This window comes from Ranitomeya imitator, chromosome 8 (genome assembly GCF_032444005.1).
Source record: "Ranitomeya imitator isolate aRanImi1 chromosome 8, aRanImi1.pri, whole genome shotgun sequence".
In the NCBI taxonomy this organism is placed as follows: Eukaryota; Metazoa; Chordata; class Amphibia; order Anura; family Dendrobatidae; genus Ranitomeya; species Ranitomeya imitator.
Genome location: NC_091289.1, coordinates 46389764 through 46409849, shown reverse-complemented (window position 1 = coordinate 46409849; position 20086 = coordinate 46389764). Strand labels below are relative to the sequence as shown.

At 41.0% G+C, this 20086-nt stretch overlaps 1 protein-coding gene across 1 annotated transcript in view; it reads right to left on the bottom strand.

Moving 5' to 3' along the window:
• Window positions 1–11110: 11110 nt before the first annotated feature.
• Window positions 11111–20086, bottom strand: part of ELFN2 (extracellular leucine rich repeat and fibronectin type III domain containing 2) — a 160305-nt gene continuing 151329 nt past the window's right edge. Inside the window, exon 2 of the mRNA XM_069736847.1 lies at window positions 11111–17420. Within this exon, the coding sequence (XP_069592948.1) occupies window positions 14619–17048 (2430 nt within the window). The 5' untranslated portion in view covers window positions 17049–17420 and the 3' untranslated portion in view covers window positions 11111–14618. The remainder of the gene's footprint in view (window positions 17421–20086) is intronic.

Sequence of the window (20086 nt, the reverse complement as noted above, 5' to 3'; positions counted from 1 at the left end):
GAAGTTAGAGAAGAAACAGACCTCAAGTTCAGAACTGTCTTACAAAACATTTCGTTTGCTCTGTTTTACATTGTGAGAATAGATCGAACCAAGGATGGGTAAAACAGTCTCCAGCATGTTAATCATATGTTTAAAAAAAAAGGGGGGGATATCGGTAACCTTGAAAGATGTTTTTTATCTGCCGATAAGGGATTATTCTGCAGGTAAATAGCATTACAATGCTCCCCAACTTGCTTTACTGAATGTGTGGCTAATGGAAAAAAAATTAAGTTATTTCATCCCAGGAGCCGCCGGCTTTCAGTCATGGGGGCAGACACGGATGACCACAGTCACTGCTCACAGCACCGCTCACTATTCTGTGACCGGTGGTTATAAGTACGTCCCAGCAGTTTGATTGACAGTTCACTTTGCACAGATTCGCTGTAGTCTGTGCATCTAAGTGCCGGAATTTGCTTTCAACTACAACTCAACATAGGAAGAAATGCTGTAAGCCAGTGCTCCCCAACTCTGGTCCTCAAGAGCCACCAACAGGTCATGTATTCAGGATTTCCTTAGGTTTGCACAGGTGATGGAATTCATGCCTTTCCAGGTAATGCAATTATCACCTGGCAATACTAAGGAAATCCTGAAAACATGACCTGTTGGTGGCTCTTGAGGACCAGAGTTGGGGAACACTTCTGTAAGCCATGACTGTAGCTGCCCCCACGACTGAAAAGCTGGAGGTTGCTGGAGGAGAGAAGTCCATATTGTTCCATTAGCCGGACTTTCAGTAAGACAGTCTTTGTAAAGCTATTTACCTGCAGATTAGCCTTATATCTGAAAGTAAATAATGTTTTCCAATGTGACAGGATCCCTCTAAGTAAACTTACAGTGCCTAGTATTCGGCCCCCTGGAACTTTTCAACCTTTTCCCACATATCATGCTTCAAACATAAAGATACCAAATGTAAATTTTTGGAGAAGAATCAACAACAAGTGGAACACAATTGTGAAGTTGAATAAAATTTATTGGTTATTTAAAATTTTTGTGGAAATTCAAAAACTGAAAAGTGGGGCGTGCAATATTATTCGACCCCTTTACTTTCAGTGCAGCAAACTCACTCCAGAAGTTCATTGTGGATCTCTGAATGATCCAATGTTGTCCTAAATGCCTAATGATGATGAATATAATCCACCTGTGTGTTATCAAATCTCCGTATAAATGCACCTGCTCTGTGATAGTCTCAGGGTTCTGTTTGAAGCACAGAGAGCATCATGAAGACCAAGGAACACAAAATTCTTCACCAAAAATTTACATTTGGAATCTTTATGTTTGAAGCATGATATGTGGGAAAAGGTTGAAAAGTTCCAGGGGGCCGAATACTTTCGTAAGGCACTGTATTTAAGAATCATTCTTGAACTGTTTATTAATGGCTCCTAGGTGTTGGTTCAAATACCTTGGTTATGTCTAAGGCAGGGTTCACATTGAGTTGGTGCAGTCCATTCAATGCATGCGTTAAACAGACTGCGCCAACGCTAGTGCCGTTTAAAGATCGCGCTATGCGATCGCGATAGCGCAGATGCTCCACCTATGCTATCGGTGACGGACCCGGGAAACGCTGCAGCCCACGTCCGAGGGTCTGTCACAGAATGACGGCACATCGCTAACGCATGCCGATTATGACATGCGTTAGCGATGCACTACATAGTGGCATCCGTTGCATAGCGTTAGTGCTGCTGTGTAACGGATGCCGTCAGCGCATTGCCATTGACGCAATGTGAACCCGGCCTAGGGGTGGCTTCACTCTGCATCCTTTGCAGTTTACATTTGATACATGCACCAGGAAATGCATGGATAAGTCCCTATTTTACCAATGCAGTTAAAAAAAGTGTCTTTTTTACCTCCCTTGGGTTGAAATGTCTGTGCATATGCTTTCATGTCTTTTGTGTTCTATATAGAATGACATAGCCGACTACAATATTCTATACAGAGCTATCCGGTGAAAAAGAAAAAAAAGATTGTGTAATGTATGGGAGCCATTAAAAGACAATTGCCCTCAATGTCTACCTCTGATATACACTACAGGGTAAAAAGCCACATATCTAAAAACCATTGATCATATGCTGTTCCTGAAGATTGATGGATCTTCTGAGAGTATGTAGGTATCTTCCTATGATGGTCCTCAAAGGTGCTGAATGCCGCCAAACGGATGGATGATTTTGTCATCAGAGTGTTGTGTTGCACAAGAAAAGGCTATGTAGTCCGTGTACTTAAACCTGTTCAGATGTTTCCATGGCCATACAGAGCATCTGTCACTTGCCATTAATATGGAACTTTTGTTTAACAGTTGTACATGCTGCTGTTCTGAATCTGGCATTGTTTTTCTTTTGTTCCTGCACCTCTCCATATCTGATATATGGCCCCATTAGGAAAGGAGTGTTAAGGTTCCATCAGAAAAAGGTTTCCTTGTTGTGGCTGATGGGCACCCACAAATTGGCCAATTTGTGCACTTAATGTCTTAATTTTCTAAGTAAATATATAGAAGTAATGCAGTTTACATTTCATATATGCAATGTTTGCACACAGTGTGCTGCTGCACTTTGTTATATACTTTTTTTGGACTATAAGATGCTGACACAGCATTGTTCCTGATCACTGAAAGAATTACACAGTGACATAGCTCCTCTTTTCCTACCCGATATTTTTCTATCCGAACGGTGAAGGTTAGGAGAGAAAGCTACCAAGACCTGCACATCACTAAACTTGCATAGATGCTTCAGGTCCTGACTAGGTAAAGTACTTTCCACCTACTTTCTGAAGGGCTTTTCAGGTCATTTCATCGTTCAGTAACTTAAAAATTGGAATGTGTATATAAAGTGTGTTGCAGGGATATGTGTGTGGTCTTGAAGCGGAGCTCTGTGTGATGTAGCAGAGCTGTGTGTATATAACAAAGCTGCTTGTGTATGTTTTAAAGTTGTGAGTGTGTATGTATGTAGAGCTGTGTGTGATAGCAGAGCTGTGTGTATGCATGTGGCAGAGCTGTGTTTGTGTGTATCAAGCAAAGCTGTGTATGTAAATGTAGCAGATGTGTGTGTATGCAGCAGAGCTGAGTGTTATGTACATGCGTGACTGCGGAGTATACATAATATGCGTGCTGTAAAGCTATATGCGTATAATACACGTGCTGCAGAGAATCACTAACATTAGATCTACTAATCCCCTATTCTGCTCTGGTGCATTCAAATGATTGATATCAACCCCTCCTTTTCTTTACACCGCAAGGAATGTTTTAACTGGTAAGCAATATGTTTTTGTGTGTTCTCCTGTCTAAACCTAAGGTGTAAGGTGCATCTTATGGTCCAAAAAAATACATTAAGTTCAGTCTTTTTAGCCGAGGGGGAATGGGTGTCAACTTTTATTTCTCAAAATATTCTTAAGGATTATATCCAGTTGGCTAAAAAACTAGATTTATCTTCAGTGAAGAAGGTGCCATATGTTAGGAACAAAGTAACAGAAAGACGCAGCGTTAAAAAATACATAATGCCAGATTTTGGAGAACAGTGGCATTTACGCCAAGTGAAAACAAAATGCGTATTTATTGTACGTGACAAGTCCTCTTTAGATGTCTGTTACAGACTTTACAGAATATAATATTTTTGGCTGATTTTCCACCATAATATTTTAATATTCGACAATGGACCATGAAAAAAAACACTCAACACACCGTCCGAATACCAGCATTTTAAAAAAAATCACACCGATGTTCCTGATTTTTATACGAAATTTATTGCAAATATAGAAATAGAATTTTTTTTTCCATCCATTAATCCTTTTTTTTTTTTTCTTGTCCGTTTTAGGAACAATTGTGTATCTTTAAAACAAAATTTGGAAAGATAACAAACTAGAGGACTATCATGTTCCTCACTGTCCTCAAAATATAGGGGACATGATCGCTGGTATCTGCTGAGTCACAGGAGAAGATGAAATATTCAACTAAATGGGTTTTGGAAGGCAATTAGCAGTGATGTATACAGTCTGATATCTATCCATCTATTATCTATCTATCTATCTATCTATCTATTATCTATCTTTCCATCTATCTTAATTCAGACCAATGCACGCAAAGAACTAAGAGCAAACCTTGTTGCCCATAGCAACCAATCACAGCGCAGCTTTCATTTTACCAAGCCTATTTACAAAATGAATGTTGAGCTCTGATTGGTTGCTAGGGGCAACACAGGCAGCTTTTCCTTGAGACTGTTTTAATAAATGAGGCCTAAATTCATATCTTTTTAGCAAATTATATTTCATTTGTATCATACTATACTTTCAGTTAGAACTTCGTTAATGAAGTTTCCTGGTATTAGAGAAACAGAGTACTCCCCCCCCCCCCAGAAAAAATATGTCTGATATTAGCATCTTATATTGCAGCTCACAATAACTTTAAGATGTGTGTAATACATGGTGAGATGTACTGTGTTTTTTTCCATATTTTTTTGCCTAATCTATAAAGGGGTTGTTTCGAGGCTTGGACTGGCCCACAGACGAACAGGAGAATCCTCCGGTGGGCCCCTGTGCAAGAGTCGGGCACCACCCTCTTATATGAGCAGTACTTGGCACTATATACTTGAATCACTATGTACAAAGGCGGCATCTTATTCATTTCACAATCGACTCAGTTCATTGTTATATAAATTTGTGATAGAGGATAATGTACATTTGCATGTAGTTCAAAAGGGGGGCCCTGGAATTGGTTACTAGTGGGCCCTTGGCATCCCGGTCCGACACTGCTCGCTGTGAGGATTCTCTGGTACCGGAAGCGGGTTGTCATTTAACCAGAAATATGCGATCTGCCAATCCCTGCCACATTCAGACTAGACGTGTCCGGCCTCTCTCAATACACTCTAGTCAGCACATCACTGTATGCTTGCAAATGGCATACTTAAGGTACCGTCACACTAAGCGACGCTGCAGCGAAACCAACAACGATCCGGATCGCTGCAGCGTCGCTGTTTGGTCGCTGGAGAGCTGTCACACAGACAGCTCTCCAGCGACCAACAATGCCGGTAACCAGGGTAAACATCGGGTTACTAAGCGCAGGGCCGCGCTTAGTAACCCGATGTTTACCCTGGTTACCATCGTTAAAGTAAAAAAAACAAACACTACATACTTACCTACCTCTGTCTGTCCTCTGGGCTTCTCTGCTCTGGCTGTGAGCGCCGGGCAGCCGGAAAGCAGAGCGGTGACGTCACCGCTCTGCTTTCCGGCCGCTGTGCTCACAGCCAGAGCAGAGAAGCAGAGCGCCGAGGACAGACAGCGGTAAGTATGTAGTGGTTGTTTTTTTTACTTTAACGATGGTAACCAGGGTAAACATCGGGTTACTAAGCGCGGCCCTGCGCTTAGTAACCCGATGTTTACCCTGGTTACCAGCGAAGACATCGCTGAATCGGTGTCACACACGCCGATTCTGCGATGTCAGCGGGAGATCCAGCGACGAAACAAAGTTCTGGACTTTCTTCCCCGACCAGCGATATCACAGCAGGATCCTGATCGCTGCTGCCTGTCACACTGGACGATATCGCTAGCCAGGACGCTGCAACGTCACGGATCGCTAGCGATATCGTCTAGTGTGATGGTACCTTTAAGGTCACGCACCCTAACGGGCAATCCTCACAGTGCGCTGTGCCGATACCCAAGTCTACAGTCACATAGAGTCTGCAGACTTGTACCCTAAGGCCAGACAACCCCTTTAAGATTTCTGCTTGCCATCTTTCAATAGAAAGTGGTGTAATCTGCTCTAAACCCCCAGCATCGCCGTAACAAAATCCGCATGATTTCGAGAGGATTTTTTTATATGCCTTTGTAGAATAATGGACCCCTCTGCCACTTAGGAAGACACCAATAAAATAATTAGCAAATGCTTGGAGGATAAAATCCTGTAACAATATATCCTATATCCATAGAATATGCCATAACGCACAGTAGACATGCGTCTCAATAATGGGACCCGCGTGTATCTTGAGACATGGACCCTGCCATGCGTTGCGGTCAGTGGAAAGGTGGTCGTAATTCACATTTATTTGTACCGTCATTCCTATATCCTCTCCATTCACATCAATGCACAATTGGGCCCCGGTTCTTCAGATCAATGCTGGTCATATCAGTGGGACTCGCACCTGCTATACATTTATGTCATATCTAATGTACAATATGAGGTAATGTACAATATGGGAATACCCATATAAAAAGACACAATTCTACATTTTACCTGGCCGGTTTTATTTGTGTGGATCCTACTGTAATTTGAATAATTGATTTACACACTCATCTAAAAAAGGACCGTTTAAGAACGTGACCTATTAAGTCCTGACATTTCCAGCTATTGAGATGAACAGCAGCATGATAATAATCACACAACACCAATGTTTTATTATTAACTCTTAATTCTACAGGTTTTTCTGCCTAAGTGAGTAATGAATGGATGTCATAAGAACGGATGGGGCTAACGGGCATCCAATTAGAGCCAGGATATCCATTCATTACTCATTTGCCTCGAGTTCCCTCTTATACCAATTTTATAGAGGGAAAGGTCAGTGTCAGCTATGATATTGCTGCCCTGCTTGCTGGACAGATGTAACCTTAAGGCTTTGCCTAAGGTTGTCCAATTAGCAGAAATGGTGGTTACTTATAACAGGCAATTCTTCTGTTGAGGGTCTTATAGTTAACGATAAGTTTGACCCTTTTCCGTAATGGTTGCTTTATTTATCTATAGGACGCCAGTGAAAATGTACCATATATCTTCACTCCTCCAGTGAACTGACCCAAAATTACAGCCTCATGGTCATAAATGAGGCTGTAAATTCGTTCAGGAGACCTGCGATCAGTATGGGCATTGTGGTATCTTTACGGACTGTGTATGTTCTTAGGCTGCGTTCAGACTTGGCGTCCATGTTGTGTTTTTTTTTCTTCTGCAATATTAGAAAATGATGCCACCATTGAGTCAAAAAAAAAATTCATCTTGGCCACAAAGTGTGAAAGCAGCCTCATAATCATATAGTAAACCAAGAAACGAGCATTACTAACTGGATTCAAATTAGAAGTTATTAAATGTTGGCTTGAATATAATACCGCTAAAGAATAATGTCAGCAGTGGCGAAAAGATCGTGTGACTTGTGTTGGTAAATCAATGCTAAAAAAAATGAAGAAAATATTTATTAAATTAAGCACACATCATTGTTCATATTCATATTTACTCTACATGGTTTGAAATGGACGATAATTTGGCTGGATCCAGTTTTTTGGGAAGAGGAAAGCATTTTCCATATAAAACTTTGGAAATGGAGTTCTGAATGAGATCGAATCCTGTCAATGCTTCCAATAATTTGGATCTTACATCCAAGAACCTACATCTAAGAAACCTGCTCTTTAAAGGGAACATGTCATATTGAAAATAGTATCTAATCTATGGGAAGGGTGTTATAGAGCAGGAAGAGCTTATCCGATTTCTTAAGGAAAGATATTAGTAAAACTTGCATTTTATTCTTTGAAATCCCTGTTTTTTGTAACGTAGTGGGCGGTCCTATTCAGAGAGTGACGGTCTTCCCTGTACTGTGCATGCAGACATAGCTATCAATCACTACTAGTCTGGACTCATATACAGTTAGGGCCAGAAATATTTGGACAGTGACACAAGTTTTGTTATTTTAGCTGTTTACAAAAACATGTTCAGAAATACAATTATATATATAATATGGGCTGAAAGTGCACACTCCCAGCTGCAATATGATAGTTTCCACATCCAAATCGGAGAAAGGGTTTAGGAATCATAGCTCTGTAATGCATAGCGTCCTCTTTTTCAAGGGACCAAAAGTAATTGGACAATGGACTCTAAGGGCTGCAATTAACTCTGCAGGCGTCTCCCTCGTTAACCTGTAATCAATGAAGTAGTTAAAAGGTCAGGGGTGGATTCCAGGTGTGTGGTTTTGCATTTGGAAGCTGTTGCTGTGAGCAGACAACATGCGGTCAAAGGAACTCTCAATTGAGGTGAAGCAGAACATCCTGAGGCTGAAAAAAAAGAAAACATCCATCAGAGAGATAGCAGACATGCTTGGAGTAGCAAAATCAACAGTTGGGTACATTCTGAGAAAAAAGGAATTGACTGGTGAGCTTGGGAACTCAAAAAGGCCTGGGCGTCCACGGATGACAACAGTGGTGGATGATCGCCGCATACTTAATTTGGTGAAGAAGAACCCGTTCACAACATCAACTGAAGTCCAGAACACTCTCAGTGAAGTAGGTGTATCTGTCTCTAAGTCAACAGTAAAGAGAAGACTCCATGACAGTAAATACAAAGGGTTCACATGTAGATGCAAACCATTCATCAATACCAAAAATAGACAGGCCAGAGTTAAATTTGCAGAAAAACACCTCAAGAAGCCAGCTCAGTTCTGGAAAAGTATTCTATGGACAGATGAGACAAAGATCAACCTGTACCAGAATGATGGGAAGAAAAAAGTTTGGAGAAGAAAGGGAACGGCACATGATCCAAGGCACACCACATCCTCTGTAAAACATGGTGGAGGCAACGTGATGGCATGGGCATGCATGGCTTTCAATGGCACTGGGTCACTTGTGTTTATTGATGACATAAGAGCAGACAAGAGTAGCCGGATGAATTCTGAAGTGTACCGGGATATACTTTCAGCCCAGATTCAGCCAAATGCTGCAAAGTTGATTGGACGGCGCTTCATAGTACAGATGGACAATGACCCCAAGCATACAGCCAAAGCTACCCAGGAGTTCATGAGTGCCAAAAAGTGGAACATTCTGCAATGGCCAAGTCAATCTCCAGATCTAAACCCAATTGAGCATGCATTTCACTTGCTCAAATCCAGACTTAAGACGGAAAGACCCACAAACAAGCAAGACCTGAAGGCTGCGGCTCTAAAGGCCTGGCAAAGCATTAAGAAGGAGGAAACCTAGCGTTTGGTGATGTCCATGGGTTCCAGACTTAAGGCAGTGATTGCCTCCAAAGGATTTGCAACAAAATATTGAAAATAAAAATATTTTGTTTGGGTTATGTTTATTTGTCCAATTACTTTTGACCTCCTAAAATGTGGAGTGTTTGTAAAGAAATGTGTACAATTCCTACATTTTCTATCAGATATTTTTGTTCAACCCTTCAAATTAAACGTTACAATCTGCACTTGAATTCTGTTGTAGAGGTTTCATTTCAAATCCAATGTGGTGGCATGCAGAGCCCAACTCGCGAAAATTGTGTCACTGTCCAAATATTTCTGGCCCTAACTGTACATACCAACACCAAGGGATTTCCATTAATAATATACTAGTTATACTGAATCTTTTCTAACCGACCTATATAACAATGTGTTCATCTTCCTCTTCACTATACCGTGCTCTCCACAGATAGTGCAGTCCTATGTGACAGGTTCCCTTTAAAGACTTCAATCATTTAAACACCAATATATTTTGGGTTATTATCCATTGATCTGTTCGCAAAAACAAATTGTCAAAATATCATTGTGCATTGGACTTGAAATGGCCAGAAATGAAAAATGACCCCTCTTCATAAGTAGTAGATCAGGAGTTATCTCAGCCACCTCAGAGGATATAGGATAATTAAGACCTTTGTCAATGTACTGGAGCCGTCCTGTGATACCATAGGAAATTTAGTTACAGTTTACTTACTATATGTTAATGTTCATAGGCAACAATCTAAAAAGAAAAATTTGAGCCAAGCTTTTCAAGCTAGAGATCTGAAAAATGGTTACCTAGTGTCCACGATAAAAGACTCGGCCATATTCTTCCTGGTCACTCTTGTCAACAGTGTTTTCCGGGTGCCCAGTACACTGGTAACTTCATCCACATCATTTTGTTCATGACATTGGTGGATTTATCAGATCATGATGTGTTAGAGAATAGTAATTTTTTTGTGGCGAATTCGCCCTTTCACCAAACTTTTACCTTTACGCTCAGCTATGTGTAAAAACAAAACAAACTGAGCTCATTTTATCATCTTTGGGCATGACGCTGAGTCTCCTATACTTCCCCATTCTCTGTTGTGTGGATGCAGTGACACGGTGGCTCAGTGGTTAGCACTGCAGTGCTGGGGTCCTGGGTTCAAATCCCACCAAGGACAACATCTGCAAGGAGTTTGTATGTTCTCCCCGTGTTTGCGTGGGTTTCCTCTGGGTTCTCCGGTTTCCTCCCACACTCCAAAGACATACTGATAGGGAATCTAAATTGTGCGCCCCAATGGTGACATGATGATAATGTGTGTAAAGCGCTGCGGAATAAGATAACGCTACATAAGCAAAGCATAATAGATAAAATAATAAATTATATCATATCAAAAGCACTGCAGTCAATCACTGAGCTCAGCAGCTCTGCCAATGTAAACAGAGGAGCTCAATGATTGGCTGCAGCGATGCTGATTGACAACAGAGACCCAAGGTAAATAAAGATCAGTTTGTTCATTTTCCAACACATAACTGAGTCGGCGGACAAAAGTTTGTTGAAAACGAACAACAATGTTCACGTTCATTTTCTTATCCATCTCATTTGACACTTGCGCTAAATCTTCTATGGTAAATTGTAATTTTTGGTCACATCAAACTTACCATACGGGATTGATGAAATTTGCTACCGACTTCTCCATAATGTCTACCAAATGTAGTGGTACCCAGGTAACTTATTTTGCCATGTATTGTACTATTAAAAACCATTGTCCTGAATCTCAAGAAACTGATGGTTCTTAACCGGAGTTGATAAACTAGAGCGCCCAGGTTGACAATGGAGAGATGTCAAACTACTCAGCGTGTGGCTCAATACTTTTGGGCAGGCTTGTTAGCAGGCATTTGCAAGTTTTTCAGTCCATATTCAATTTTTTTATTACATAAAGCTAGGTTTGGATGATTCATTATATTTAGAAACACAGTGAGGCGGACTGCAAATTATTTCTCTCTTCTAGGTCCCATCAGATACCAGTGAATCCTCAGCAGGCAGGATATCTCCATGTGTCACTGCTGGATTTCTTGTAAAAGTGAAATGTGCTGAGTGCTTTTATATCTCTTTACTTCATCATCTTGCGTATTTTTTTTAGTTTTTTTTTAACACTAATGCATGCAAAAAATACAATTCGCATCTCCTCTCTTTAAAATCATTGGCCAATCGTCTTGTTTACATTCCCCTCCATCCCTTTTTCCCAAACCCTCCCATAACCTCAATTCCACCCCCCCCCCAAAAAAAAAATTGGAACAAAAAGCTAAAAAGATATCTCTGAAACCATAGCATTAAACCTTTAAAATATACCTGCAGCATACTCACAATACAGGCACCCATTTTGAAGTCTGAAAAATAGTCATGGGAATATCAGTTGACAGAAATGAGTGCTACCATTGAGATACCTCATAAGGTTTGATCTATGTGGGTTAGTAATTAGCCACAAAATTTACTGCCTCCGATGTGTGTCAGCATTTTGTATTCTTTAACATAAAATATGAACCTAAAAATGCCATTTTGGCAATTAACTTCTAAAAAGTCAAGAAATACAGGGCAATGTAGAAGTGACAAAAGTTAAAAACATGCACTGATTAACTACAAAAAAAAAAGATGTTGCAAGCTGAAATCATGAAACGTGTTATAGCTCATATTTAACTTTGTATTGTCTTTGATTCTAAAGATGCAATTGAAGACAGACCCTTGAAGAGTAGGCGAGTTCTCAGAATATAAAGAATTTGTTCAAGATTGTGTTCCTTTTTCATTGTAACTTATTTGGCCCATAAGCTAAGTAAGAACTATCCATAGATAGGCTATTGTTTCATAATCCATTCTCCGTACGACTATCACATTAATATAAATGATTCTAATTATCAATTTAATCAAAGACAATATTGGAAACTCATAAATGTTATCTAAATTTGATTTTAAGGAACACTAAATCAAGAAACGAAATATAGAAATATGCAGAAGAAAAAGGTGTCCACTTTGTCATTGTAGTATGTGTTTTTAGTGAGCCCCTCAATCATACAATCCTGTAAAAAAATGCAGAAAACCTTAAACATGGATGTTAATATCCTTTTGATTCATCTGTTTAAGATCTCATAGCAAATTTTTTTTGCCGACGCGTGGTCTGCAAAAACAAGAACATGTGAACAACTATGGACTATAAAGGGTACGTGTTCTACTTGTGAAAAACACAGAAAACATGTTCATGTATAGCAGACATCTGAATGAGGCCTAAAAGATGATCTAGTTTGTGCTTAGATAAGGAAGACAGGTGGGCTTAGCTAAGGAAGTCAGGTGGGGCTTAGCTAAGGAAGTCAGGAGGGGCTTAGCTAAGGAAGTCAGGAGGGGCTTAGCTAAGGAAGTCAGGAGGGGCTTAGCTAAGGAAGTCAGGTGGGGCTTAGCTAAGGAAGTCAGGTGGGGCTTAGCTAAGGAAGTCAGGAGGGGCTTAGGTAAGGAAGTCAGGTAGGACTTAGCTAAGGAAGTCAGGTGGGGCTTAGCTAAGGAAGTCAGGTGGAGCTTAGCTAAGGAAGTCAGGTGGGGCGTATCTAAGGAAGTCAGGTGGAACTTAGCTAAATCCCACCTGATTTCCTTAGCTAAGGAAGTCAGGTGGGACTTAGCTAAGGAAGTCAGATGGGACTTAGCTGCGGAAGACAGTTGGGACTTAGCTAAGGAAGTCAGGTGGGGCTTAGCTAAGGAAGTCAGGTGGCACTTAGCTAAGAAGTCAGGTGGGACTTAGCTAAGGAAGTCAGATGAGACTTAGCTGCGAAAGACAGGTGGGACTTAGCTAAGGAAGTCAGGTGGGGCTTAGCTAAGGAAGTCAGGTGGGACTTAGCTAAGGAAGTCAGTTGGGACTTAGCTAAGGAAGTCAGGTGAGGCTTAGCTAAGGAAGCCAGGTGGCACATAGCTAAGGAAGTCAGGTGGGACTTAGCTAAGGAAGGCAGATGGGACTTAGCTAAGGAAGTCGTGTGTTACTTAGCTGCGGACGTCAGGTGGGACTTAGCTAAGGAAGTCAGGTGGGGCTTAGCTAAGAAAGTCAGGTGGGATTTAGCTAAGGAAGTCAGGTGGGACTTAGCTAGGGAAGTCAGGGGGACTTAGCTAAGGAAGTCATGTGTTACTTAGCTGCCGATGTCAGTTGGGACTTAGCTAATGAAGTCAGGTGAGGGTTAGCTAAGGAAGCCAGGTGGCACTTAGCTAAGGAAGTCAGGTGGGACTTAGCTAAGGAAGTCGTGTGTTACTTAGCTGCGGATGTCAGGTGGGGCTTCGCTAATAAAGTCAGGTGGGATTTAGCTAAGGAAGTCAGGTGGAGTTTAGCTAAGGAAGTCAGGTGGGACTTAGCTAAGGGGGAGGCTCCTTCTGCAGGCAGTTGCCTTACATCATTCAGGCAAAGAAATATAAGAAAAAGGAGGCCAAAATTAGCTGATATGAGATATATTATGGGATTTTAAGGAATGAATTACTGATATTTTATTTAGTGCTCATTTAAAACATCAGATCTCTACTTCTAATCTCAAATTTAGAATACTCTATGTAACCAGAAGCATATGCATGTATTAGCAAAACTGCAAGGAGACGTAAATAAATTTTAAGGCTAATTATGCTTTACAGCCTACTGGCAATGCTTTGCATTTTCAGATTCTAATTTTATGTTATTTTTCAACCACAGGTTGAAAATGATTTCAATTTACTTTCACACATATGATACTATTACAAACGGTATGTACAAGTTTCAGATCACTTAAGGTCAGTTAGGACTTTCCTTTCCGCCAGCTAAGCGCATTGAAAAATATGGTATATTAGAAGTAGAAAGAAGTAATGAAACAGAATCACTATGGAATTGTGAATGCCAAATACAACTACGGTATTTATAGAAAAATGAACCAAATAATTGATGTTTGATATGTAGTGTAGATTAAAAGGGAAGCTTTGCAGTCTACGTTAAATGTATAATGGGACATATTATGCTGACTCAAACTTCTCCAGTAATCATGGTCAACATACCTGTAAATTACAGAGCATTTAAAGTTACTACGGAGAAGTTATTTTAAGCTTGCGATGACAAATTCTATTTAAGGTTACTATTTCATTAGTGTAAGCAGGACAGACTATTCTCCGGAGGTCTAGGAAGATATTCACCATATCGTTAGATTGCTGCTTTAATGCCAGCTTTGTGTCATGACTCATTGCTGTCAATTTATACAAGTACTAAAGAAACCATGGAAGAAGATTATTATTTAAAAGAATCAGAGGATTGGTATTGGGATAGTGCATGACATCAGCTTGCAACAGTTAGAGCAATACATTTCTTTGTTTTAACAAAATCAAATGCAAAAATGTGAAAAAAAAAATATTTAGCAACAAAACTATGTAAATGGAAAAAAAAGTCACCAATACATAGTGTGGAGATGTAGGGAGAAGTGTTAAAAAGGGGAGGAGGTCTGTGCCAGAACATTCCCTGTGCAGAACTCACAAATCTAATTGTCTCCCCTCTGTGAGGGTACATCCCCACCTCCAATGTAAACTTTAATAGCAAACTGTAGCGCTTCAGCACCACAATTCTCAGCAGAGACATGTCCACAGCCCTAGCTGGCTCTAAGCACCCTAGTAGGTGTCATTTACAGTTTCTGTTGAGCAGACACTCCTTTCCAGTAATCCAAGATATCGTGCAAGTCCTCCCCTTTGGCAAACTGGACCTTTTTGCGCAAGGCATGTCCAGCTGCTATGTACACCTCTTCCCGGGTGTGCTTTTTATAAGGACGGAAGCGCTCCCAAATCTTGTGAGTATTTTCAGTAGAGTACTCTGGACTGGAGGAGTATCCAGAGAAATGGTGTCTAGGTGACAATTGAGAGTAGCTAGAGTCTCTCTTAGAGCGCGAAAGTGGCTTCAGAAAGCTGACTCTCTGGCTTAATGTATCGGCGCTTTCCTCATAATACAGAGCAGGAAAGGAGTGACGGTGTTCACTACAGTGATAGGAAGGCTTGACATCTAAATGGTGGACTCCGGAAGAAGATACCAGTGGAAGTCGATCCAATGGGCTATTCAAAGGGCTGCTTTTCTCAATATACTTAGAGTCACACTTTAGAGGCTGATCAGGTACATCCAAGCTGAAGACTCTGGCACTTTTAATGGAGCCACTAGACGAAATGCTGCAACGTTTCTTCGCAACTGTGGCAGCGTCTGCACTCAGCTGACGCTGAAGAGGATGAACACCCTCTTTGTATGGAGGAGAGAGGAAGCTCAATCGTTCCAGATGACCCGAAGAACTGGCAGGGATTGACTGGCAATCGTAGCCCAGCTCCGGGTCCCCCCCGCCTAAAAAAGAAGCCGTGTCAAGTTTTAGGGCATCAATGCAATTATTGATGATTTGGTTCACTTTATCTACCTCCTTGGCAATTGTTGATATCTCAGATGCTGAACCTTCACCGTTGTCTAGTTCTCGAAAGTCTTCTTCATCTTCATCCCCTCCTGAAATCCCTCTTTGACCTCTTTCTAGTCCTTCTCCACTTCGGACTTCCATGTAGTTTGTTCCCTTTGGACCTTTAGGTGTTCCCATTTGCGAATTCATAGGTTTGGAAATACCTTTATCTCCACTCCCAAGCCCAGAAACTGAAGTAGGCAGTGAAGAAATGCGAGATATAGGAATGGGATGCTCTGACATTTTTTGTGATGAATGGGCTCCCAGACATGGGTCAACATCTGAACCATACCGCATTTCAAGAATAGTCTTTTTTACGTTGAGTGATTTTTTCTTTTCTTCTTGCATCCTTTTTTTTCTTAAGCAGTAATAGACAACTCCCAGTATGATAACCATACCAAAGAGGCAGCCCAGTATGGTCATGATATAGTGTGTAGTGGTGGAAGTATTTGGGGAAAATTCTTCTTTATCCTTGGAACGAGTAAATACAAAGAGGCAGGTATGGTTGTAGCGTTTTGAGTTGCGAATGGAAGCCACACAGAAAGTATAATTCACATGAGCCTTCAGCTTGTCTAATGTTATATATTCCTTCTTGTGCTTCAAGGTTGTTATATCATATACAGCACTATTATTATACTGCACCAAAATGTACATCTTTTTATATGGATATGGAATAGTGACAATCAAAGTAGCAGAGCTACCAGTCACATGATGAATATCAATGGTAGGCATAACAGAAGAGTCAGTAGTGGAGGGAGGGGTTGGTTCAGGATAAAGAACATCCCCAGGACTATAGCCAGAATTTTCATCTGGATCATGTAAAGAATCTGGTATGAATGGTGTTGGCCTGTCACGTGGAATAGAAAATATGCCTCCATTTTTGCATCGAGCTTGAAGAACAGTAATGGCATTTCGACTGTGGTGAGGTCTGGGACTTAGGAGTGGGTAACCAGCAAATTCCCGAGGACTTTCACACTGCAAGCGATCATAATTGCGAGTGAAATTGTTAAACATGACAAGCCAATCGAGAAAGCCATAGAGCTCACAACCACAATGAAAAGGATTTCCAGCCAGTTCACATGCAATCAGTGCTTGAAGACCAATAAAAGTAGAACTATCCAATTTTTGGAGTCGGTTAGAGGATAAGTCAATGCTTATAAGGTGCAAACATTCAGAAAACGCTCCTGGGGTCACCACCTCTATCAGGTTATGCTGAACAAAGAGGAATTGTAACCTTGGCATACCTCTAAGCATTCCCTCAGACAAATTAGTTAGCTTGTTATAACCAAGCTGAAGAATCAGTAAATTGGACTGTCCAAGGAAGGCTCCATCTTCAATGTAGGAGATTTCATTCTTGGTTAGGTTCAAATCTGTCAGGTTTCCAAAACGGGATAGGGAAGCATAACCTATTATCTTTAATTTATTTTCATTAAGCCTGAGATCTTGAACTGTACTGTTGATATGCTGAGGAATGGTCTCGTAAGGTGGTTGATTTTGACTGCATATAGCCAACCAAACATAACCCTTGTCTCCCTCAATCAACCAGCAATCACTATTTGTTCCTGGTGGCAAGTACGAGAAACAAAAAGTTATTGTTACAAAGACCCACCAGCATGACATAATGGCCATATCAAGAATGAAGGGTCAAGGCGAGAGATGATGTCCCACTCTGGAAATTTGTGCCTGAATTAGAGAAGTCTGTGTTCCACAGTTCTTCCTAAAATTCTGTGCATCATGTTCTACAGGACAGGATATGAGAGCAAGTCTCTTTTAAATAAAACAATCTTATCAACTAGGTTGCTTCTAGTTAGCAACAGTTACTCATTTGTGTCTTCGCATCTTTTATCGAGCCTTGGTAACGGAGAATGAACAGAAAGAATGATTGGAGTCAGAAGACAGAGAATGTGTATTTGTGTGCCAGCCGCCTCTTTGACCCAGGATTGTAGATTTTTAGAGATGAATCCGTCTCTGTGTCCGTCCGTATCCAGCTGCCACCAGACTCTGAAAAAAAAACGAGAGACAAGACTACAGTCAGCAAAGAATGAAACGGGATGGAGAGTGGAAAAGAAAGGCAGATGCTTGTAGGCAAAGTGGAGATGGATATAGAAAAGGAGGCAAGGCATGGTGTCATGGATGGGACTAAAAGTGACAGAAGAGATTCAAGATAATGAACAAAAGAAAGATACCATGCAAGAGAGAGAGAGAGAGAGAGAGAGAGAGAGAGACTAGGCAAGTGGAAGTAGGTGATAAATATGTAAATGATCCTCACGCTACATAGAAGGGGGAGTCGGAGGGAGATAAGAAGGAGATAGAGCGGCAATCAAAGCCAGTGGGTTGAAAGATAAAGAGAAGAAGAGTGAAAGAATGGGAATTAAAGAGGTTGATGTAAATTCAAGTAGACAAGAACCAGTACAAAATCAACTTAACTCCCACCATCGAGGGGCACTTTCTGGGCATTGATGAACATTGCAGAAAAGATGGTGTTTGTCAGATATTCTCTTTTTCTCAGGGTGATTATAGTGGAAAGTATACCCAACTGAATTTAAGAAATATTGTTTCTACATCTGACATAGTCATACGGAAGAAAAATATAGGTCATTGCTACACACAAAAAACTACCTTACCTTTCGTGTAGATATACGAGGCTATTATTTGCTAGGTAAGAGAAACGATCATTCCCTAATTGCCATATACTTAAAACAAACAACAGCAATTTAGCGGCTGCAAAGATGGCTGTCTGGTTAGGCACGGCTTGGATCTTAAATACGAAGAGAAAACCTTCACAGATGTTCTCTTGTGCAGCAGTATCAATACGAAAAAGTGGTTTGGACGCAAAGAGTGGTGGGGGCAAGGCAAGCTTGGTAGAAAGCTTTCCATCCTCTTCACATGATACAAAGCACTTTACAGAAACTCATCTGACATGAGTACAATCATACTGAGATCCAGGGACAACTTGTTCTCATGTTTTGGAATATATTGATACAAGAAGATTATGTCTATGTCGGTGTTAGCGCAGCTCCGATTTAACGCCATGAGGTGTGACCTAGTCATTGTATGTTTTCGGTACAGACTCGGAGATGACAAGATCTTTATATATAATTTTATGACCTAATGTCAGCAGGTTTCGGGGCAGAGTGACAGCTGGAAAAAGTTCTATACAAAGGAGCATGCCTAAAAATAATAGAACAAATAGCAACTAAACATTGACCAAAGATTAAAGATGATGTTAGACAATATTTAGAATAAAATGGAGTAATGTTGTAATTTACGGACGATTGGGACTAGGGTTGAGCGACTTTTCTTTTTATAGGGTCGGGTTTCACGAAACCCGACTTTTTCAAAAGTCGGGTCGAGTGAAATCGGCCGATCCTATAAAAAAGTCGGGGTCGGGGTCGGCCGAAACACGAAACCCAATGCAGTGCATTGGGTTTCTAATGGTTCCCAGGGTCTGAAGGAGAGGAAACTCTCCTTGAGGCCCTGGCATCCATATTTAAGTGTAAAATAAAGAATCAAAATAAAAAATATTGATATACTTACCCTCAGACGCGCCCTGGTTCTCGCCGGCAGCCTTCCTTCCTAAGAATGAGCGCCTGAAGGACCTTCGATGACGTCGCGGCTTGTGTTTGGTCGCGTGAGCGGTCACATGGGCATCACGCGACCAATCACAAGCCGCGACGTCATCTAAGGTCCTTCAGGTGCTGATTCTTAGGAAGGAAGGCTGCGGGTTAGAACCAGGGCGCGTCCGAGGGTGAGTATATACCTATTAGGAATATACTCACCCTCGGACGTGCCCTCGGACGCTTCCTTCCTAAGAATTAGTGCCTGAAGGACCTTAGATGACATCGCGGCTTGTGATTGGTCGCGTGACCGCCCATGTGACTGCTCACGCGACCAATCACAAGCCGCAAAGTCATCGAAGGCCCTTCAGGCACTCATTCTTAGGAAGGAAGGCTGCCGGTGAGAACCAGGGCGCGTCCGAGGGTGAGTATATCAATATTTTTTTTTTTTTATTCTTTATTTTACACTTAAATATGAATTCTGATACCGATTTCTGATATCTTAAACATATCGGAACTCGGTATCGGAATTCCGATTCCAGATCAGAAGATCACCGACCTCATGGCCGACCCCACACAGGGGGCGACTTCTGAATCTGGCTGACCCGTTTCGCTCAACCCTAATTGGGACTTCTAGAATAGGGAAGGTTTTAAACAAAAATACAAAAAATCACACAAATATAAAAATAGTAAAAAGCAAAAAATATTTAGTTAATATATACAAATATTAAAAACCAATCCACAAAGATGATATACAAAGTGAAGGAGGCTCATGGACAAGGTCAAATCATGGCTCCATGTCATCCATAGCCATAAAAAGGACGTGGTCTGCAGAATACCCCTTTTGACTCTGATTTTATAATTGATTTTTTTTTCTTTTAAATTAAATAATGTTTAAAAAGTCCACAAATTCTATTTAGCAGGCACTTAAATCGCCTGAAGATTAGTAAGGGTCCTGAAAACCCAAGTGATCGCACTATAGACCCCCAAGAAGTGTACACAGCTCAGCATAGAGACTGGCAAAGGGATTCATTAAGAAGCATATTGACCAAACAGCACCGCTTGATCTTAATATTGTTCTAGTCATGATTGTGATACACATTATCTGCT